At 34.8% G+C, this 24,306-nt stretch overlaps 1 protein-coding gene across 2 annotated transcripts in view; it reads left to right on the top strand.

Moving 5' to 3' along the window:
* Positions 1-24,306, top strand: part of WDR70 (WD repeat domain 70) — a 126,891-nt gene that overhangs the window by 27,643 nt on the left and 74,942 nt on the right. For both annotated transcript variants that reach the window (XM_021551634.3, XM_021551628.3), the window contains exons 6-9: positions 5,686-5,745; positions 10,771-10,904; positions 16,210-16,363; positions 17,715-17,791. In XM_021551634.3, the coding sequence (XP_021407309.2) occupies positions 5,686-5,745; positions 10,771-10,904; positions 16,210-16,363; positions 17,715-17,791 (425 nt within the window). The remainder of the gene's footprint in view (positions 1-5,685; positions 5,746-10,770; positions 10,905-16,209; positions 16,364-17,714; positions 17,792-24,306) is intronic.

Genomic DNA, 24,306 nt, shown 5'->3' with positions numbered 1-24,306 from the left:
TTGTGAAATACTCCTCTTAACTTCCTTTTATCTTTCTTTAAATAATGCTTCAGACTTAATATTGAAGAACGGAACAGGGTTCTATTCTCTCTGTTCATCATCACTAAAATAGTTTCTTAATTTCCTTCACTTGCATATTGAAGTTGGATATGAGGTAGAAAGGAAAAAACTGCTTTTTTGTGGGCCTGAGGTTGGTTCCAGTGCAAGAAGGGTGTGCAAGTGTCCCCCTGTGAAGTTTTATGGACTTCTATAACCTCTTCACACTGACAAAAAGAATTTAGGTTGTATTTTAAGTGATATGTGAGAGGGAATACTTGACCCGTAAACCAAACACATTTTGATACAGACAAGCAACAACAAGCATGAGTTTAAGCCTTCTGCTATTTGTATTAACATATGGTTGTGCCTAGATACTGCAGCACTTGGACCAGATTTCTTTGGTGGTTGAGATAAACACTGGCCTATCTCCAGAATTTGCTGGTTTTCTGTGGTGTTTCATCTGTCTAAATATTACAGGCTGTCCATGGAGTCTCCCTCTCTGGAGATAGTCAGAACCGACCTAGATGAATCCCTGTGTCACATGCTGCAGGTTACCCTGCCTTGGCAGGAGGGTTGGACTCCAGATTTCCAGAGGCCACTTCCAGCACTGATCATTCCATGGTTTTGTGAAGCGCTTGTGCTCTTGTACCTGTTTGCTTTAGGAATTACTGTGTTGTATATCCCATCCTTTCTGTTGTGATTTTTGATGAGTTGTCTGCCTATATTTTTGTTCTTAAAATGTTTTAAGAGTTTTCTCTTTCAATATGTAGCATAATTTACAGTATGAACATTTTTATAAAAAGATACTCCATTTCTATTTTTAACTTTTTCCTGTCATCTTGATTAACTTTTTTAATTGCACTTAAGATTTTGAATGCTTTGCTGACGAAAATAGCAGAGGGATAAATTTGCTAGTATCTGGTCACAAGACATATTTCAGCGCTGTCAGTCTGTATGCTGGTGTACAAAATAAAGGGTCTCTAAAGGTCTGAAATTTTCCTCCGCTCCTTGCCTTGCCCCTCAGCAGTGTGACATTTGATTTTCCATGCAAATCAGTCATTTTGGATGGGAAGAGAATAAGCTTTAAAAAAACTTGCATGAAAACATGAACATTTTGTATTTAAACAAAAGGCATAAAAATAGAAGATCCTTTTTCCTTAATTGCCAGAAGGACTGAGATTTGAATGATTAAAACACGGCCTTCTGTAGGGGGACCTTTTTTGGGGGCAATTAAGTTCTTGAGTATATAGAGGTACTTGGATTACTGTTTATTGCTAGGGTCTGTTGTTCCCTTTCCACTTCCACCAGCTATTCCTGCTGCCCATTTAGTATTCCAGTCATTTCCATCTATCTTCAAACAAGGCAGTAATCATCTGTGTCAGACTACCTCTGTTGATACTTGCAAAACCTGAAGTTTCACCAGAAATGGAGAAATCTCTGTGAAATGTAGCTCTTGCCTCCTTCTCATCACTCCTGCCTATGAACAGACAGTATCTTCCCTGTGGAGTATATCAAACCAGAGCCCCAAAAGAGTGTGTGTACACTTGGAGCAGAAGGGTGTTTTTAGTATAGTAGTTAAAGTTATTGAATGGTTTGGATTTAAACATTCCAACGTCCCTGCAACTAAACCAGGTTGCTCAGAGTTCCATCCAGGCCTGGTCTTCAGGAATGGGGCATCCACAGCTTCTCTCAGCAACCTGTGCTAGTGCCTCACCACCCTCACAGTAAAGAATTTCTTAATAATATTTAACCTAAATCTACCCTCTTTCTCGTTTAAACTTGTTCCCCGTTGTCCTAATGCTACATGTCCTTGTGATAAGTCCCTCCAGCTTTTTTGAGGCCCCCTTGAGATACAGGAATGTTTCCTCAAAGCCTTCTCTTCTCCAGGCTAAGCAATGCTCCCAGCTTGTCCACACAAGAGAAATGCTCCAGCTCCCTGATCAATTTAAAGGCTCTCTTAAGGATATTTCAAGTAGATAGTAGCCAAACCAGCTTTAACCTTTTCTCTTGATTAAGGCAGGGAAAGTGCTCACCTTTTAGATCAACCAGCTGTAGTTTTGCATCTTTTTTTTTCTCCATGCTGTGCCATAGCTCTGCTTTCACAAATTATAATCTTTTCAAGTTTTCAGGAAGCCAGTGTTTCAGGAGAGAACTGAGAACAAAGGGGCAATCCAGATTTTTTTCCAGGAGAGCATTCAATCTTGAAGTTGTCAAAGAAGGCGACTCCTAACATAGAGAAAAAATAAGTGATTTTTCTCTGTAAGTTATAGTATTGTAGGTACCCAGAAAAGTTCCAATTTAAGGGCCTGATGTGCGAAAGATTACCTATAGCTTGCAAGTCTCTCTCATACAGTATAATTTCCATTTATATACAAACCTCTGCAAACAGAACAGTAGAGGTTCTTTTAGGTATAAATGTGTGATTTTTCCCTTCTCTGGTTGGGCCATTAAAAATGAGTAATTTTGGTTTATTTGATTTTTTGGTTTTGTCTTTGATTTTTCTCAAGACATTCTGGGGAGACTAATCTAGTTTCAGCCTCTGGTTGCTAGTGGTGTATTTTCTGAGTATTGTTTGAGAATAAGGAAACTCCCAAAAGGAACAATAAAAAAAAATCCACAATATTTACAGACAGTGTTGCAGTATATAGAAGATTGTTTTTAGGCACAGGAGCATAACACGTAACTAGAGCTGGAATTCCCTGAAAGAATTGAAACTCCATACTGCAGATGTGATGCTGATTTGCAGTGTCCCTTTGCAGAAATTGCTTTTACAGTAAGACTATTCATTTTGAGAAAAAAACCCATGAACTTGTAGAATACTCTATTTCACAGATTTAATATATATTAATCTTGTATTGGGAATTGAGAATTTTTGTAAAAATATTAAGAGATATGTCAACACCATAACTATTTTCCTCTGTTTCTGCTGAAGCAGAAATATAAAATATTGTCTTTTCCTAATGGGCTTTAAAAGAAAATAACAGCAACAAAAATACCCTGGAAATTGTGTAAACATTTTATGTCCTGTAGTTTTAAGCACTATACAAATTTTGCAGAACAATATTAGTGAAATCATGTAATCGATTTATGTAAAGTTAACATCTGAAATCCAAGCAACAGCTGAAGTCCTTGAAGTGCAGGTATACTTCAGGCAAACTCTATATTTTCATTTTTTGCATGCTTACAGTAATATTCCAGTATACATGATATCCAAATGTTCTATCAGCCTAAATGTATTAGCTATAGTTCCCTTTCGAAGTGTTAAAAAAAAAAAAAAGGATTTTTTTTTTGGTATTCATTATTCTTTGGAGTGTAACTGGAAAAGTGCAGTAGTGCTGGTAGTTGCATCTGATTATATTGTGTGCATATACACGTGTGCTATGGCACATGAGAGATACAGCATTCTGAGTTATTTAGGAAGTTCATGGTTAACTAAAATAGAATAAGCCACCTTGGCTTTTTGTAAATATTTAGCTAATTTGAAGATGTTATGCCAAGATATGTTCCTGGATGTTGTTATCTTAATTTTTTTGTTTTGAATAGTCTAAACAGTTACTTTAACTGTCAGGCATCCCTTGGACACTGTAGTGCTTAGCACCAGTAGCAGTCGCCAAGTGTCTAACTTTTAGGCTCAGAATGTTTGATTTATCAGGTGGCAGAATATATTCCTGTCTGTTCTTATTCCCTAAAATGAGTAGTCAGAATACTGTTTAATGTGAGTGTGTTGCAAAGCAAAAATGTTTTCATGTTAGTGCTTCACACTTCTCATAAAAAAGGAGATTTAATTATTGTCACCTGAGGGAGCTAGCAATTAAAATAAATTTGTTCTAGATAATTTTGTTTATTAATAAATTATTTTTTCTTTGACTTACTGAAAGACCTCTCAAAGTAGTTAAGATACCCTCTGAAAATTAAATTCAGCGCTGACACAATCTAGACATACAATACCTACCTTTGTGGTAAGGTACATGAAATTAAGAATTCTGTAATATTCCAAGGCAGAAATGCAACCTTGCAGTGATTAAGACAGTGGTTTCTATGAAAGCCTTTGATTCGCAAAAATAGTACATCTTTTGTTGTGCGTGATGGCTGTTGTGGATGAATCTTGGAAACTGTATGCTTTTCACACTTTGGTTTTTATGGCATGTGCTTGGATGACAAGTGCAGGCAATGGCTGTTGAGCAGTTTTTTGCATCCCAAGAACAGCAAATACCAGTTTATAGTGTAGGAAATTATGGAGCATTGAAAACCTAGTTTGTATTATAATTATACCTTTGTGTGCTTTGTAGTGTCACTTGAACAATAAATTAATTTTCATAATCACAGCTTTGCTAGGGAATTTTGAGTTACAACTGCTTCTCAGTTTCTAAACTACTGAGTCTGTGAAAGTGTCACTTGATGCCATGTGGGCTATACCTTTTAGAATGCCATGCATAGCTGTTGGTAAACCTTTACTGTTACCTTGTGGTGGGCTGAACTTGCTGCATGCCAGGCTGCTTTATCACACCGGTCCTCAGCAGGATGGAGTGGGAGAAGAGAAGAAGATGGAAAAAAAATCACATGGATCGAGATAAAGGTAGCTTAATGAAGTAAAAGTGAAGGCCATACATGGAAACAAGGGAAAGCAGAAGATTTATTCCATACTACTACTTAGTAGGGGATGTCTTGCTTCCCAGTAGGGCTTCAGTGAGCAAAGTGGTTGCTCTGAAAGACAAATTATGAAAGCACAATGCACAGCCTCCATGCCCTGTCCCCCTAAAGACTATCTCATTTCAACCCCTCAGCCACGAGCAGAAGCACCTTCTACTAGACTGAGTTGCTCAGAGCATCATCCAACATGACCTGGAACATTTCCAGACAGGAAAGATCCACAGCTTCTTTGGGCAACCTGTACCAGTGCCTAACAACCCTCAAAGTAAAGAATAATGCCTAATCTAAATATACTCCCTTGTAGTTTAAGTAAAGTTAGAAGAAGGGTAGATGTAGCTTAACCAAAGATAATGATAATTTCAGTTTTATCAAAGAAATAAAAGATGGAACTGATAAAGAAGGTAAAAAAAGTATGAAGCTAATCAGCCTGATGCTACAGAGATGTTTCTGTGAAGCATGAAAAATAGTGAAGGGATTGGCAGAGATGGAAAAGGCAGGGGATTTAATGTGTAGTATAAAATGTGCCTAAAATTATTTTAAAATCATACTTGGCAACAGAAAATTATAGCAAAGATGTCAGGTATCAAGAGAAGAGATAGTGTCTATTTTAGGAAACTGGAGTGGTGCCAGATAAATAAGCATTTTGAGGGTAATGATACACATGACCTTTGTAGAAAGTTGTTCACAAGTACTTGAGTACTTCCATTACATTTTTTCTGTGTGAACAATATTTTCCAAAGCAAAAAAAAAAAAAAGATAATATTTTTGTGTTTTAGTCTTAAGATGGTGTCATATTTTTAAAACAATTATTTTTGGGAGTCTATCCATGCAAATAAAATTGTGAAATCAGTCTCTGGTATATGATTTTCCCATTTCTCTTCCTCGTGTTATGAACTGGTGTGATGGAAACCTTCTATCTTTTACATATATATTGCTTTAGTATGTTTTTGTGGGGATAGCACTTTTTCACAGAGGTAAATTTTCTTTTTTTCACAGAACCCTGTCAAGAAAATCCCAGACTCTCACGAAATTACACTCCGACATGGAACAAAGACAGTAAGTGATAACATGTTTTCAACCCTTCACGCTTTTCTAGAATTGTTAACAAATACGTATCAGCTAAAATTCAAGAAGAAAATTTTTTCCTTGATTTGTTATTTTAGTTGGTCTCTTTTCTTAGTGCAATTGAAAGTGTGTTTCATGACCACCTCTTCAATTTCTTGTAATAACCTAAATATGGCTCCATTTGATTCAATTGTAGTCTTCTTTTCATCAAGTATGTTGTCTGTAATTGTTACTTTTTCTTCTAGTACAGACCTTCCTAATATGTAGACATGAGTCTAATCTAGACCTTTCTTTGGTCAAGGGTTTAAAGAAGAATGTTATTTAACCAGCAGCTTCTCAGCAGCTAATACTTCATTTTACTTTGATATTTTAGTGCCTTTTATAACACCATTCTCAATTTCTTGAGATCTTGTTCTTCCTTGTCTTTGACTGCATCTTTTCTAGTTTCTATCTCCAGTACTGCTCCTTTGCTTTCTTTTAAAGAACACAAGTGATCTTGGAAGTATCTTTTTTGCTCTATATATTTCTATTTTTGTATAATCACATCTTCCAATATAAATTAAATTGTTTTTGTGGGCTAATTGACATGTAAAACATTCATTGCATTACACTAAAGAAAATAGAGAGGATTTTTCTACACACAGTGCATGCAACTGCTTTGCGTTTTAATTTCTATAAATACTAGGTTTTGCAGAGTATTGTACTGAGTATTGTAGTGCAAATCAGGTTTCTATTTTACATGTGACATTAACTACCTCTGCAATTAAGTTTCTTGAATACGTGTCCTAACAAAATGAATTAGGTAAATTTTTTTAATTTATTTTTTTCTATATTAAACCAGTAAATCTTTTAATGGCTTCTTAAAGAGTAATTTCATGTTATTTCTAACTAAAAGGCCTTGTAAAGTGGAAGTTACAGTTCTGGAAGACTTCTGAGATATTTTGACTGCAGGAGAATGCAGCTGTCATCACCTTGAACAGAGGTGAATTGTAACGTGGGATATATATAGCACAGTTGGATTAGACTGGATGCAGTAAATGAAACATATTGAAAAAAAATCTCTTCTGTAGAAGGGCTGTCTTTTTGGGTTTTTTGTTTGTTTGTTTGTTTTAGAACACTGCAACCATTTACCCCTGACCTTGCACACATAAGAATGGGAGTAACTTCATATCTTGATTTTGGTGTTTTGCCCCAGTTTTTTAAAATAGTCTTCTTACTATGTTCATACAGTGTACTGTATTTCAGCTAAGCTTATATATCCCATCTGTACCTCTTTAATCTAGTGAATGTGGATTTGATGATGACTCTATTCCTGTGCAGCTGAGAAATCTCAGGAAAGATTTCCCAAACTAGGGAGTCTTCCCAGAAACCTGATTAATTTCCCAGTTGTATTGCTTGCACAGTGTAATAGTAATTACTGTTCTCAATGAAACTTCATATATATTTTTTATTTCTCATTGTACTTTTGATATATAGGTGGGTATGAGAAAGAATATGAAATTTGTACTTTCTAATATTTCGTCTGACAACTGTGCCGTCATATAGAAGTTACTGAATAGAACACTTGAGTGTTCAGATTAATCATGAGATCCCCAGTTTTTCTGAATGTCAGAAATCATGGGAGAAATGGCTAGGGTTCAAAATTTCCATTTAAGTTGTAAAAGAGGTATAGTCTTTTTAGAAACACATAAGAGATTTCACATTTTAAAAGATTTCTGCAATTATATGCCTCTGAATTACAGCAGGACATATAGATTAAAGAGGAATCAGATGCCTGCTGAATGGGACCTTCATTTCTGCCACATCTTGGTTTTCTTGAAAGTACTATTTTCAGACAGTTGGTTATACTAGGGCATTGTATATTTGAAATACTGTGAGGTACCTGAGTTACAGAATCACAGAATTTTCTGAGTTGGAAAGAGCCTCACAAACAGGATCAAGTCCAACTCCCGGCTGTGCACAGCATCATCCCTAAGAGTCACACCATGTACACAAGAGCATTGTCCAAACACTTTTTGAACTCTGTCAACTGCTGTGACAATTTCCATGGGGAACCTTTTCCAGTACCCAAGACTTTTCCTCTCATGAAGCTGTGCTGGTGGTGATTAATGACAGCATTGTCATTCTTCTTGTCCTTCTTGAAAACTGGGACAACTTTCGTCAGTTTCCAGTCAGCTGGGACATCTCCGGATTCCCAAGACTGCTGGAAAGGCTTTGGAATAACATCAGCCAGCTCTTTGAGAATTCTCTGATGAATCTCATTAGGTTCTATAGCCTAATGTAAGGATCCACTTGGAGCAGCACATCCTGCACAATTTCAGGATTGGCTGGGAGTTGATAATTTTCAGTCATGGTCTGGGACCTTCTTGGTATGTCAGAAGACAGAGGCAAAGAAAGCTATAAACATCTCTACTTTGTCTCTGACCTCTTTGTGAAGTGTGCTTCCTTATCCTTCAATGGATACTGTTTCTACACTTTTACCATTAATATGGTTAAAGTGCAAAAATATGCCTTTAATCATTAATAAGCTTGGGAAAAAAAAAAAAGCTTGTTTTCCCCCGTGGTTCTGGGCAGCTTCAACTCCAACTGAGCTTTGGCTGCACAGATTTTCTCTCTGCAGTAGTGAGCAACATCTCTGTATTCTTCCCACGTCACCTGACTTCGCTTTCACTGGGCATATACCTTACTTTTTTGCCTTACTTCCAAGATAAAATCCCTGCTCATCCAAGCCAGACTTCTGCCTCACCTGCTTGATTTCCAGCACTGGGGAATAGCCTGCTCCTGCCATAGGAGGTGATGCTTAAAAAGTGGCCAGCACAGATGACTAGAAATTAGTCTGTGATAAGGAATAGCTAAGTGAACTTCCTCACCATAAAAGTGGAAAAAGAAAACTCAATAGAGGCCCATATGAATTCATGTCAGGAAATCTAAATTCTACGGGAGCAAGCTGTCCATCTTAAAGAATAAATTTGATTAATACATGGTGTTTTTATTGGGACAATTGTTTTCTCTGGGTCACTTTTTTCATGAACTTGTTTCCATGCTTTAAAATATTTTCTGTGGGAACTATTCAACAGTTTACATAAGTTGTAAAAGTCTCCATAACACAGTGTATAGAGATGTATACTAAAGTTTTGAAAAAAAAGTACAGTAGTAGACTGATTCATCTTTGAGACAAGGTTTTTTTGTGGTATTATATGTGTCTGCATTAAATCATTGTTTCTGTCAGTACTTCTCATGTGTACATATAAAGAAGATACATATAGGTGAGCATCTTCTGTGTAAAATTCTTGCTATTTTTGTACATCCATATCTAGAATTTTTAATACTGTTTTAGGCATCCCTGAAATTCTTTTCTTTCCCGAAGACATTCAATGTTGCTAACCTGTAGTCATGATGCTATTCTCAGACATTACTCTCTACTCAGAAATGAAGGGTTTTTTGTCCTTTATTCTGTATACAGTGTTTTTGTTTGATTGGGTTTTTTTTCCACATGGTTTTGTATAGGTCAAATGTTCTTGGTGAATTCTTTTTCCTTCAGAATGTTCTGGTTTATCTCTTCAAATGCTTTTCCTGACATTTTGTAGAACATTATTATTAGTAGTAGTATTAGTATTATCATCATCATTACCATTATCATTACTGCTACTACTACTAGTAGTACTACTTTATTGTATTGGAGACTGTCTTTCTTCTTGCTGAAAGGGTTTCTCAATGTGATGGTTGTCTGTCTTATAAATGTGGGATGACTCATGTTTCTGTTTTGTTCTTGTTAAAAGTAATCTGCTGGTTATAGTCTAGGTTTTACCCATGGGCTCCATTAAAACATAAGCATGAATTCCATCTGAGTTTTATCGTTTAATGAAAACTTCTTCAGGTATTTTAACATTTCAGGTTAGGTGTAATTTTGAGTAATTCCAAAAATACACTAGTTTCATTATTTTTGATAGAACTTATCATCACTCTCTTATGTAGATGACTTTGTTTTTTGAGAATTAATCTCTTAGTATCCAAATTAATTTAGCACATTGTCCAGCACATCTTATATTGATGTTTGAAATCGTAGTAGTAGATACGTTATTTTCACAACTGAGAAGAAAATAATTTTGAAGGTAAATGATTTTAAATAATTATTTTGTGTAATTTTGAGTGACATGCCTTCTGTTGCCTTATTTCTCCATGTAGTGATTGGAACAATACTGTTTATTTTAGTACATGAAATAGTATATATTGTACTGTAGAACATTACCATTCATCAAATAGAGAATTAAAATAGGTTTTCAGTAAAATACCCATTTTACTTGATCTGTGATTTGAGAATAACAGATGAGAATAATAAGCATTAGAATTTTTTCCTCAGAATTTTGAATAGCTCTGAGAAGCTGGTTTTATATATAAAAGAAATGGGTTTTGAGAAGTTATTTTGACCTATTTTGTTAAAATAGTATCTTTTAAAAATCTCTGATTTAGAAGAATTCAAGTTTATACCCTATTTTATTCTTCTCTTCCTTTTTCTGAGGAGAAATTTAACTAAGCAATGGGTATATGCACATGAGCTGTGTTGAATAAACTTAGGATCTTAAACTGGTGAATGTTAAGCACCATTTTGTTACCTTGCTAGAAATACTTTTTGTACTTTTGATAGAAGTCTAGAGTACAATTTTCTTCACAGAAACACTTAGCCACATTTTGCAATGAGACGATTAGGAAGTAAACACTGCAAACTATTTTTTTCTCAGCTGTCTTCAGTGGTTTATTCAGACTACGTAAGTTTTACTTCCGTTCTTACTATTACTTCAAAAGTACAAAAACTTTTTTCAAGGTAGTGAAATTTCAAAATGAAACTATAGCTGAAATATTTTAGTAAAAACCAGTGCTCTGGGTTGTTTGAGGCTTGGGTTTGTTTTTTTTTTTTAACTTTAGTAGCAGTTTATGTTTTGGTGACACTCTGAAGAATTGTAGAAAAAATAAAAAATCTTGAATGTTTATTATTATAATTTTTTTTTTTCTTTACAGGTTTCTGCTTTGGGGTTGGATCCTTCAGGTGCTCGTTTGATAACTGGTGGATATGATTATGATGTAAAATTTTGGGATTTTGCTGGAATGGATGCCTCTCTCCAAGCTTTTCGGTCACTCCAGCCGTGTGAATGGTAGGCATGAAGGCTGCCTTTTGCACTTAATGGTTCATGTAAAGCTCCTGGTAGAATGCACAAAAGCCTTATAAGATAGCTTGTTTAAAAGGCTCTTGAATACCAAGGAATGTTAACCTAATAACTTGTCTGCTTATTTCTTTTCCTGCTTTTTGCAGTGACTTGCATATTTTCCCCTTTTAGAAAGCTGTAGGTGCATTTGCCAATGTAATTATAAATAGCACATCAGAAAAGGAGCCTCTCAAAGACAAGTTGACTATCGTAGTTGTAACTGACATTATTAGAATATACTTTCTATATGTATTCTGCTTATATATAACTAATTAAGAGAAGAAGCAAGTTAAAACAATTGATCCCTTTGTGGGGTGTTGCCCTGATTCTTAAGATTTTCTAAAGCCTTCTGAGTTTACATTCTGTTAGAAAACTTTCTCACACAATTTTCTATAAACAACATATTGTTTTGCATTCCTTCATAGGGGTACAGAATCTTGATATACTAGTAGTTTGTCCAATGTCTTTGGAGAGGTAGCACATTCACTCTCCAATCCACTGTCACCTTTAGAAAAGTATAAAAGTTAGAGTCAGAATATAAACCCTTCTTCTTTGCCTTGCAAATAGCAGTAGCTCATGTTGTGCTTTCAGGTGTCCTATAGCAACAGTGGGGAGCCTGTCTAGTTCCTGCCAGGATTTCTGAAGGGGAGGGTGATTTATTTAATCTTCATGATGTCCTGTGTTTCAGAAAGCACTGGTCCTTTGCATTGCAGTGTTCACTGAATAACCATGTAGTGTGAAATACTGACTTTCTTAAAGAATTTGTATTTATTTCTATGTTTCTGTTTATGCAAATTGAAAAGAAAATGCAGGAAGCATTTTAAGAGAGTTATTTCCATACTATCCCTATTGTTCACTAGTAATTTAGAAAGTAAGTAAAGTGAGTTCATTTAATTATTCCAGAGAACTGGAATACAGAACTCCTTCCACAGTAGTATACACGGAACTTTCTGAAAAATATGTCACATAAAATAAAATACAGTAGTTTTAGCAAGGTACTTTCTGATCTGGCTTATGTGGTACAGTTTATAAGGTACTTTGGTGTGATTCAAAAGGGGATTGAAATTTATTATACACAGAGTAAGTAGTACTTAGAATGTCTATTTTTAATCATTACTATCTTAAAAAGCTACAGCTGAGTTTTGATCAGTTTGGAAGGTTAGAGTGCATATAACTGACTACAGATGTGCCAAAAATCTAGATAATGAAAGATGAGGAGACGTTAGGACTGTTAACCATAACAGGAGCAAAATAGAAAAGGATTCTACTGTTGTTCTGAAGTCTGGAAAATCAGAAAAATAAAAAGTGTGCTTTAATGCATTATGCAGTTCCAATCTCTTTTACAGACCTTGACTTCTTGTAATAGGTTGACACATTTTACATTTACTTTGAAAACATGCCACTTAAGAATAAATAAATAAATAAATAAATAAATAAATAAATAAACAAATGTTTTCACATGTGAAGTGACATTCAGACTTTTCTGGCATGAGTTTCATTTAGATGATTAGTTAGCAGGATATCATTGGTATTGTCCTTCCTCTGGCGTAACTGAGCAGAAAAAGATGACAGTCTTTCCTTCCACAGTAGAAAATTATTTTAATGAAGCATTTTCAAGTTTAGCATAGGAGTGCATTCAGATTTAGTAGTACTTGCTAATAATGGTGTAAAATATAAATATTGTATAAAAACCACAAGTAGGCTATATGTTAATGTTCTATTTCAGGGATAGTTTGCAGATTAATTGGTAAGGTCCTTTTAGGAAAAAACTAATGGTAAAATATGCACTTAAAATACTTGTTATAAGTATTATTACAATAATACTTATTATTTTATATAAATGTTCTTGGTGAAATTATTGTGATTTGGATACCTTAATGTATAAATAAAGTAGTAAAAATATAAACATAAAGTAATATTAAAAATAGACTTGACTAGTGTGATGTTTGGAAATTACACTTATGATGCAAGTCTCAAGAACTAATTTTGGGGGTTTAAAAAAGTTATTCGAATATAACTTCTGTATCTTTTTCTAAACATAAAACTGGAACTGTATATCTCTCTGGTAAAAAGATTCAACTTCAAGTTCTTTTATGCTGACATTGAGACAAGCTGGTGAATACTTTGTGGAATATTATATAACTTGTGTCCAGGTGTATATATGTTCTTATATTACTTTTTTCACTATGAAGTTTATTATTGAAGGACTATTAGCATTCACAGACTTGAATTTCAAAGAATTCTGAGGAGTTCTGGTATGGAAACATTAGGTGTTAGCAGAAATCCAGATCTGAAGCAATAAATTTAATTTCATTTTAAAAATGAAGGAGCCTGAGATCAATTCTGTATTGTCAAGGCTCCATTTTGTAGCATAATATCAGGTTACTCTGTTAATTTCTCCTTGGATTTGTGATGTAAAGTTAAGAAAAACAGCCTGACACAAAGCTAGTATTTTCAAGCCATACCTTGGTGTTGAAGCCAAAAGCAAGTGTTAGGCAAAGTTGTTATGTAGAAAATATTCGTGTGTCATGATTCTACCCATGTATAGCTCTGTTTTGCAGGTCCTGGTATAAAGTACTGTGCACATTTGGCAGTTTTAAACCAAAATGACTCAGATTAATGCTATTAACAGGAATTGTTTTTATAAGTTTCCCAAGACTTTTGCTATAGCATTAATAAGAATCAAAAATATTTTCTTAAAGAACTGCCTTTGCAAAGCCTCACTTTTGGCCATGTTCCAGTAAATATCAGAAAAGTGGTAACTTCAGGGACTTTGCAAATACTCTACTTATAGAAGTAATTTTTGAGACATGATTTTAAAAATCACATTTCACAGTCAAGAAGGTATGGGTTTGAGACTTTTTTCTTTAGGTAAAGCTAATGGAAATCTTTTCTCTAAAGCTAATGTTTTCACATGACTGATCTGATAAATTATTGGTTATGTTCCATTGTGCTAGTTGCTGTAAAATCAGTTGCTTTTCCTTACTGGGAGAAATTTTAAGACAGAAGAAAACTTTGTTCAGGCATGCTGATACAGAACTACTAAGAAGCAATGAGATGACATTGTTTGAATTAAGAACAGTGTGGTGTTAATAGTATTAGTACCTGCAGTTTGATTTTCAGTATTTTTGTGTCTGAAAATAGTTTTTTTTTCAGAAGACCCTATGGACCTTTATATATTGTGGATTCTTTCAGAAATCAGATTTTACTTCTGAGCTGCGTGTTATTACCTAGTGGCCAGATCCTTTTCATGCATGAGACATGCATCAAGTGAAAACACATTTTAGTCTTGTTTTTAAATGTTTAATTTTTATTCTTACATTTCAACAGTTATAAGTGCAAAATATGAGCCTGTGCTTTGGAAGTGTTGGCTGTTTTCTTTTGCCAATTTCAGCATTAGAGTATGAGAAATATAACCCAGTAAGTACTTCATTCTGTATACAGTACTCAGATGGGGCTCAGGAATATTTTGTAGGAATCATATGATTGGACAAGATAATTTGGAAGTACAACTGAGAAAAAAAATTTAATTCCTAGGGTGTTTATTCTGCAAAATCTGAATCGGATGTATTCTTTAGTCTAGGTTTGTCAGCTGCCTGGAGAGAATATTCTAGCTTTAGATATTATTTCTCTTGTGAGATTCCTGTAATTTCTTACAGTGTTTCCTCTGAGCTTAATGTAGCTGGCCATCTTCTTTTCTGAGAAAGTATTAATTTTTGCTCTTGAGAATCAGAATGTTTATTAAGATATTGACTGTGTTGTATTTTGGAAATTTTCAGATTTGAATGTCTCCTTTCTATTAAAGATCAGCTTATAATATTCAGTCCAATTTGGCTGCCAGTTGGTATTACATAATAGGGTGCTTGAAGCAATTTTTAGCTTTTTAATTGTAATGTAATCAGTTTTTCCAAACATTTTTCAATAAGAAATTTAAGCTTAGTTTACATTACTATGATCAATGCAGAACTTTTAAAGTAAGTATTACAATATTTTAAGTGTTTCATGTAGTAACTCATGGTTTGAGGACAGATTTTACAGATAATAGCTACCGCTGAGAAAATTACATGAAGTCACTACTGTATAAGAACTGAAATGATTAAGTTATAAGTTGCACAGTTGGCTTTTTTGGTCATCTGAGTGTTAACTTCACTAATGGGAACTAATGTTAAAAAGTAGTTTCTTGAAAGGTGCTAGGATTTGAATGCACATAGTAATGTTCTTAAGCAATGGGAAGATATTTCTTCGTGAATACTTTGGATGCAATGAAAATCCAAATCTAGCTGGCAAATGTGTTCTGGTCCTGTACTTGAGATTAATCTAGAGGCAGAGGTGAAGTATTAATATAATGTTACTGTGCACGTTCTATTAATGTGCTGGGATATAAATTCTGGAAGGTGTGAAGTGGATAGACTGCTTTACATTCTTTGCTATCCTTTTAATAAATTATAGGGGATCAAAGATATCTGCTTCAGATACAGCAAGAGCTGTGAAATTTGTTCATAATGCAAAATGCTGAGAGAATATGCTGAAGCTGGAATTGGGCTTTTCATTCATCAATCAGCTTTGCACTTGCAATTCATCTTCGTCATCTCAATATTATTACTCCATGGTTTCTGCCGCAGATTTTATTAATCAATGGAACATGTATGTGAGAACACTGTTAAAACAAATAAACGGTTACGTAGACATAGTAAACTAGACCAATGGTTATCTATTGTCATGTTTCCAGGACTGATGGTATTATTTAACTTTGTCTTAAAGTTTTATGAAATTAAAACCCTAACCATAAAAAAAGATGCAAGAATGCTGACCTGTGACTAATATCCTAGTATGTGAGGTACAGTGAAGTTTTATGTATGATTACAACATGCTTTTATAGTAATTTACAGATTACTGTAATTCTACATTTTACTTTTGGGAAGATGAGAAAGAATTTTCATCTCTAGGTAATTAAATCTGACACATACTATTTTTCCATGGGAGTTAAAATAGCATTCTTAAAGAAATATGTTTGCCAGAAATGACATTTTACGTGTTTGATAAGTTATGTGTGGTTAAAAGAAACATGTCACACATATGCACACAGAGAGTGGAATAAAAAACTTCATTCCATTAGTAAAAGATTTTCTGTCCCCTGCCTCTTTGGTATAGGAGTGTATATAGGTCTGTTTCTCACCATTGACACTTTTGTTTTCATGTAAGTTTACAGGAACGTTAATTGAATTTTTTTTTTTTTTTTAAACTTTCTTTACAGTCACCAAATCAAGTCTTTACAGTATAGCAGCACAGGAGATGTTATTCTGGTTGTCTCTGGTAACTCTCAGGCAAAAGTTCTTGACAGAGATGGTTTCCCGGTAATGGAATGCATAAAGGGAGACCAGTACATCGTGGATATGACAAACACAAAGGTAAAGTCAGGGGCTGGAGGTTTCAAGGCAGGGGCTGGAGGTTGTTTCCTTGCATGGTGTGAGTGTAAGACTAATAAGCAAAATTGTGTATATTTTTAATGGTAGTTAAAAATGCAAATGAAGAAGGGTTCATTCATAGTTCTGAAGTGCTTCAACCACAGTTGGTTGTGTTTTGACCACTTTGCTTGCCCTTGCATTTTCACAAACTCTGACACAATGCTTCTATTTGCCTAGATGATTTAAATTTAGGTCAGTTTTTAAAATAGCTTAAAACTAAAAAGTAATGATAAAATCTGAAGCTCAGACCAATGATAAAATTGATTTACTTATTTCTTGTAAAGTATGTTGCCAAATAACTAAGCTAAATGCTGTTTTGCCTAAAGCTGTTCTTGTCAGATGACTATTTCTTTTGGCTGGTGATACATATATAAAACCATCAAATAACATCTGCTTTAGTTCTAGTTTGCTTAAAAATAATTTAGATTTTCTTTCTCTTGTAAATGTCTAGAATTCCAGTATACTGTAGTCCAACAGTCAAAATGCTAAAATATTAGTTATATTGCCTCATTACCTTTTTAGTATTTCTCTCCTTATTTGTGCTTAAAACAAACTGAAGTCATTGCAGCATTGCAGGAGTAGTTTCCAAATTTTTCTTTGAACGTAGTCAATGAGCATGTGTCTGTATTTCAAAGAAGTAAAGCCAACTGGACAATACATAGTCCAGTAATGTAGTTATGTTCATAGTCATCATAATGGCAGTTGCTTACTTTGCATAAAACATTCACCTTCTGGTTTTTTGTCTTAAAGGAAAACAACTGGCTAGTCAATTTGCAACTTCAGTATTTTATGAAAAACTCATCTGAGGTTGAATCCCTCTTGATTCTAAAATTCTGTTTCCTCAGTTTTCTCCAACAGGATCTTTGTCTAGTGTAGATTGACATTGGTGTATTGTGCCACCCTGATTGTTACCGTTAATTCTGTTATTCTTCTGTAGCTTGAAAAAGTTTGAGTGACACTGTAGTGATGCCTGTTGTTTCATCCTTTCTTTGCATTACAATTCTCTCAAGAGAAAAAGAAGTCTGATTTGATGCTATATGCTGAAAGAAAACAAACAAACAAACAAAAAAAAAAACAGTAGAAGAATGTCAGGATTTTTCTAATTCAGAGATGAAAACAAGCAAGGATGGATAGAGTACATACAATCTGTTAAATCATCCTGATGTCAGTCAGATGGGTAAAAATTTGTGCCTCAGCTTTCATGTGATTCCACTTGAAGGATTTGGAGTAAAAGTTGTAAAAATTTTGTGATAGCTTACAAGTCCCTGTAAGACCTCTGTGTTTATTTCTTTAGGGTCACACAGCAATGCTCAATTCAGGCTGCTGGCATCCAAAGATAAAGGAAGAATTTTTGACATGTTCTAATGATGGGTAAGTATTGAGGTCTATCTTTGACACAGTTTTTTGAAAGGCTTGTTTAGCTCTTGTGTTTTACTGTGCCTTAATTTGCTTTAAATATCATTCTTTCTAATCTTTAGTAACTACTTAATATAGTGAGATCTGGAAGCAAATATTATATTTGTTTTGCCTCTAGATAATAAATGTATTTTGTTTGTATTATTTTAGTTCTTTACCCAGTATTCCTTTGGAGTAGAATAGTTCCTGTGGATAAACTCAATGTAACTGAATTCAGTAGGACGATTGAGAATTTAAATTGTAAGTTTCACTTCATGTGTAACTTAATATTAATGGATGTTGTTTGACAAGTGTCAAAGAGACTTTTAGATTTTTTTTTTGTGGCTTCAGTCTTGATCTTTGCCATTTGATTCTAATCATTTGATTAGAATCAAGTGGCAAAAATTTCACTTGGCATCTGCATTAATTAAGTTACTGCTGCTGTCAATAGCAGGTTCATAAATTATTTTTTTACTGATGTTTCAGATATGCAATATCCTTTACTCTAGAGTGACAGTAAGGATTGATTTTCCCTACTAATGTATCTGTAGAGTGGTCCGTTGTAAAAAGAAGACTTCAGTTACCAATTACTTTAAACAACATGGTTTGTTTTCTTTTTCCCCTAAAAGGGACTGACTTCCTGGTTTAACACATGGCTACATAAAAATATTATTTTAGGGGAAAATGTACAGTTTCTGATAAGACCGTGTCAGAAGGAGAAAAGCCTGAATGCTACATTGTGCTTTATGAAGAAATTAAGTTTTAAAAATGCACTTAAGCAAACTGTATTGTTCCAGATTTTAGGCACAGAGGTACTACTTCCATAATAGGAATTATTATTAAATGTTAGAATTAGTACTTTAGACAGTTTGTTTGTATTTTGAATGTAGTTAGACATTAGCAGGGTTTCTTTATTAGGTTGATGACTTTGTGGATACTGAAAAACAAATTAAGATACTATAAATGTTGAAGATAGTCTGATTTTTCTCCTGTCTTATCAAGTCCACTAACTGATGTACCAAAAATGCAGTTAGTGCATTCCTGATACTTGAATTGCTGTGAATTAAAATGGTCTGGACAAGTAAGAGAAAACCAGATAAATGCAACTATAAATGGCTGTATAATTGCATTTTCACAGACACTACTTGGCTGACATTAGAAGAAAAGTATTTCAAACTGATTGCATTTTGCCTCATGTTAGTGACAGGTTTTTCCAGGATTTGGATATGTCCTGTGAAACAAACAATTTGTATTGCTTAATTTGCCCCATTGGGCTTGAATGTAGTATTCTGTGTCTGTGAAGTTTAATAATACCAGAAACTAAAATGTCTCCAAAGTTTAATGAGTATTTCATCATACGGAGCTGAATAAAGAATAAAGAAATGCCTCCTAGTGTCCTGTCTGAACTTGCCCTGGCACAGCTCTGAACCATTCCCATCCCTGTCCCTGGATGCCAGGAAGAAGAGCTCAGCACCTCCCTGTGCCCTTCCCCTCCTCATGAAGCTGTGGAGAGCAGTGAGGTCAAACCTCAGCCTCCTTTTCTCCAAAGGGAACAAGCCCAAATACTTCAGGTGCTCCTCACAGAAGGTTCCAGCTCTGTTTCCCTCCCCAGGATGCACAGAAGGACCTTCCCATCCTTCTCCACCTGCAGGGCCCAGCAGGCCCCAGGTGAGGCCACCCCAAGGCTGAGCCCAGGAGGACCATCCCCTCTCCGGGCTGTGCTCGGTGCTCTGGGATGGGGTTTGTTGGGATGGGGTTTGTCCTCGGGACTGCCTGGGCACTGCTGACCCACAGCAAGCCTACAGAACTAAAAAGGCTGAGTAGGGAAGGTCATCTGATCATGGCAATACCAGCTCAGCTTCAAAAACATAATCAATTCAAAGAGATAAATGAAAGCCTTCATGTTATTTTCATTAACCATGTTGTGTGAAGGTGAGTTGAGTTAGTGAGTAGCACACTTTTGCAAATATAGGTTCCATTAGTAAATTTGGAGCACAAGTCCAGTGAGGAGCAGCTGAGAGAACCAGACTTAAGCCTGGAGAAGAAGAGGCACGGGGTGGGGGGGACCTTAACACTCTCTACAATGCCCTGAAAGGAGGGTGTGACCAGGTGCCAGTCTGTCTCTTCTCCTTCTCAAGAGACAGGGCAAGAGGAAATGGGCCTCAAGTTGTACCAAGGTAGGTTTAGTTGGAAATTAGAAAAAAATTCTTAATGAAAGAGTGATCAGGCATTGGAACAGGCTGCCCAGGGGAAGGGGTGGAATTACCATTCCTGGAAGTGATTAGGTATATGTATTTGTGGGGTATCTGGCAGTTTTAGGTTAATGGTTGAACTCAATGATCTTCAGCATCTTTTCTAACTTTAATGATTCTAATTGACAGCAGTTGCTGGAATTACACCAGCTATTTTAACCAATGTCATGTGAGTTGCTGACTTCTCTTTGGTAGTAATTTTTGAATCAGGAAAAATACCTTCTGTAAGATTGCTTTGATACAGTATTCTCGGAGATTTTATATATTTTATTTATTGATATATTTATTTAGATATTATATAATATATATTTATTTATATATTATAGTTTCTATTTTATATAGAAGTAATATTAGAGTACTTATGTGTCAAGGCAGAGAGTTTAAATCTCAAGAAAGAAATGGTCTGTGTCAGCAGATATAATAGAAACTTTTAGTGGTTTATGCTTAAAGGAAACAGGTTTTCTGAATTTTGAGTAAATTCAATTTGTACCAAGCATTCTAGAAACCAGATTTTTTCATTTAATATTGTTTTTTCAACATTTTGCATAGAATGAATTATGGATGTCATTAAATGTTACAACTGTATCTATCTGTCATGCTAACTTTTTTATATTAATTCCAGTATTTATATTTGACCCTTAGGTGTTGAGGAACAGTATTTCTTGAATTTGTAAAGCTGACTTTTCTGTTCAAGGCAACAGATTTGCACTTAGTGAAATACTGGCTGAAATATGAAACTGTTGAAGAGTCTGTGTAAAAACATGGTTTATGTTACAAGCCAAGAAAACAATAATAATTATAAGAAAACTTGAACTTTGAAGATTATGGGCTTCTCAGGTCAGACCAAAAGACTGGCAGTCTTTATTCTAGGGAAGAGAGGTCTAAGTAGAGGAGTATGTGATCAAAGTTTGTCCAAGATGGTACGTGAGCTGAATCTGGAACTGTTGTTTTGGAAAACCTCTTCCAAATTAAAAGGTATTTATTGAAAGTGGGTATAGTTAGGTTTAGAACTAATAAAAAAAAAAAGAAAATTGTGTGCTGCTCAGATTTATTCTGGAATGTGTTTTCACAGGAGGACATGGAGGCAAGTTTAAAAAGGGATAAGAAAATTCATGTTTAGAAGCACTCATAAACAGATAGGAAGTGCAATAGGCATTATAATACCTTCTATATGACAGCTGTGGATAGTAAGATGAAATGAAGGGAATTAACTGTAATGACCAGACTCTGAATACAGGGCTAAATTAATCTATGATCAGATGTAGCCAGATGTTTCTTATAGCTTTATGTTATTCAGTGACAATAAATAATTAAGATGTAATTTCATGCTGTATTACTGTTGAAAATGTAGTGAGTGGATTTTCAAGGTACAATACTTTTGCAATGATTTTATATCTGGAGTTGTGTTGTGTTCGTGTGAATAAGCTAACTGTTTGTAAGGTCTTCTCTCAAGCAAGATGGTGAGACAAAGCCCAGTCTAGCTTTATGTGGCTCTGGTATATAGAAATTTTTGATATGAATGTTTATAGTTTTAAACAAAAAAAATTAGAATGAAATCTCCCAGTCCTGAAACACTCTTTTTACAAGGCAGGCAACCTGTCTGTACCCAGTTTTTACATTCTTGACATTATGCATTAATGTGCTTTGATGTTCATAGACCTTGACATATTACACTCTCACATAATTTAACAAGACCATCTAGACCCATAAGAGGAGAAATGAAAAGCTTTAGAATATTGCATATAAGATGAAAAGGTGCAAGTGTCTACTCTTTGTATTTTATCCTGAGAGTGCACTGCTGATCTTGTATACAGCGAAGACAAGCTCTGCCATAGAGTCCTATTAGTTTTGTCCTAAAAATTTTATTAGACATTGATGTAAGAATAAATTACCTTAAGTAACAGTGACTGCTCTGGAACTTTTAAGAGGAAATATTGATGCTATGTGTGTATCTACAAGTTGCAATCTAATCCTCACATTAAGAAGAGGAACTGCCACAACCTGCACGTGTGGAGGAGTATACACCTGACAATAAGCACCAAAAAGGGACCCTTTAGAGGGTCATCCTGTAGGATGTGGGAAGATGATACCAGGGATGTGCTTAACAGCTATGAAGGAAAGCTGAACATCTTTTTTTTTTGCTGGTTTTAACCTGTGTTGGACATCACACAGAACAGTAAAGCAGTTGTCTCTTAAACAAAGACTTCTCTACTCATAGGATGAGTATTTCTATGGGAGAGGTTCTGTGTACTCCAAACCGGGTTGCCAGAGCATGGTTGCCAGAACCACTTGCCAAAATCAGTTTTTTTGAAGATGCTTGCAAGAAAAGATTTAAGGGTTTTCAATAATACTCCAGGAGTTTGGAAGGTGCTGAAAATAATGGTTGAAGCATGTGAAGCATGTGTGTCCTTGGGACACACTAAATGGCAAGGTTTGAGGCTGAGGGAGGACACAGGAGAGCACATGAGGGATGTCAATGTACTATTAGACCCTAATTCTGTGTTGTATGGCTCTAGATAACATTTATACTTCCTCTAGAGAAAACAGTCATTCATAAAGAAAATAAATGAGTATTTGCAAATTGTAGACTGTATTTTATCTGATTCCTGGAGCATTTACACTGTCTGTCTCTTTAGCTGAAAGGTTGCCACTTGCAAGTAAGGAAAGAAAATGGTATTTTCTGGGTGGCATGTTGAAACAGGTGTTTTCATGATGCATAATGAAATTAAAAAGCAAAATTTGCAAGTGGCCTTGTGTCAAATGAAAATAACACATTTTAAATATGTGTTAAGTAAATGCTTTTCAAATATTTTAAATCCATATTTCTTTTGATATTAACCTGCTATAGCGCAAATACTCACTTAGGGATAGTCTTTATATATATGTGACAGTTTCTTTTGATTTCAGGTAACTAAGAGCGTAGTAGTAGTCTGAATTAAACAGTAATTCAAATGAAGGCTCTTAGAATTGCTATTGTAAATGAAATATTTTGAGAGGTGATGTGTTTCTTATACATGGGTGACTTATGCATGGCATATGTCACCCATGTATAATATGCATATGCTATACATTTTAAAAAATCCTATAAGTAGGTTTTGATGATAATATATTCCAATGTGCAGTTATTAGGCTATTTGTAAATTTATTACTTCAGACTGCAGATATACGGGTTACCAGCAGGGAGTCTCAGTGAGTTTTGTATCACTGTTCAAGGACACAATGTTGAACGCAGGAAAAACTACACAAGAAAATGACATAGTTCCATCAGACTCCTATATGAGAGAAACAGAAGCTGGTCAGCTGGCACACTGAAATGGGCCACAGCCTGGACACAACAGTTATGTAATAGGTCTGAAAAGTCCTCTTAACTTGTATAAGTTCTTGCCCACTTATGCAATTGTTTGTAGATGCATACAAATCTCAGTAGCTCACTTAATTTTATTTTCCTTGAAAATATTCCAGATGATGGCTTGTGGAAACATGTAATACTATACTCTTTCCTTTTTTTTCAAGTTATGGCCGGGGTATTTTGTTGGTGGATTTTTTTTTTTTTTTTTGGTCTTAGTTTTAAATAAGTAATTTCATTATTGTGGGATTACAGAGGAATAATAATATTTTGGGGCTTTTACAGGTTGTTAAGCATTTACTGGCTTTTAATTGCAAAAGGACGTAAGAAAGTTGTCAGTTCTGTCAGTACGTTGGTAGTTAACTGTAAGTATATGAATGAATAACACTAGCCTAGAGACTTAGCTAAAGCAGGTGTTTATTTGAGTCTATTTTTTTTAACTAGAATAAATGTTGTGCGTTGATTCTCATATATGGGAATTCTGATATTCTCAGTGCTTCAACTTCCCAATATTTCATGCGATTAGAGCAAAATTGTATTAAAAGAAAAGACAAACATAGAAAAGCAATTATCCTCTCTGTGGAACTGCAGTAATTTTCAAGTTTGCATTACAGATAATTTCAATTTTAATGAATTTCAGACTAAGTAGTTAATTTATATCAACCTTTCACTGTTTTAAAAGTATATACACAAAGCTTTCATCAGAATTGATATTGTGCTATTTTCTTGCACAAGCTATGTTTTTTCATTTATGGCTGTATGTTGCCTAGAACTTTAAATATGCCACAACTGTTCCTGAATGATCACTCCCATTCCATTGCATGTACTCCTTGCCATTCTAGATAAGGTTGAGGTACAGTGTGTGATCAACACTATCTTTGTCTTTCTTGTAG

This window comes from Lonchura striata, chromosome Z (assembly GCF_046129695.1).
Source record: "Lonchura striata isolate bLonStr1 chromosome Z, bLonStr1.mat, whole genome shotgun sequence".
Lineage (NCBI taxonomy): Eukaryota > Metazoa > Chordata > Aves > Passeriformes > Estrildidae > Lonchura > Lonchura striata.
This window is presented reverse-complemented; position numbering and strand designations above follow the sequence as displayed.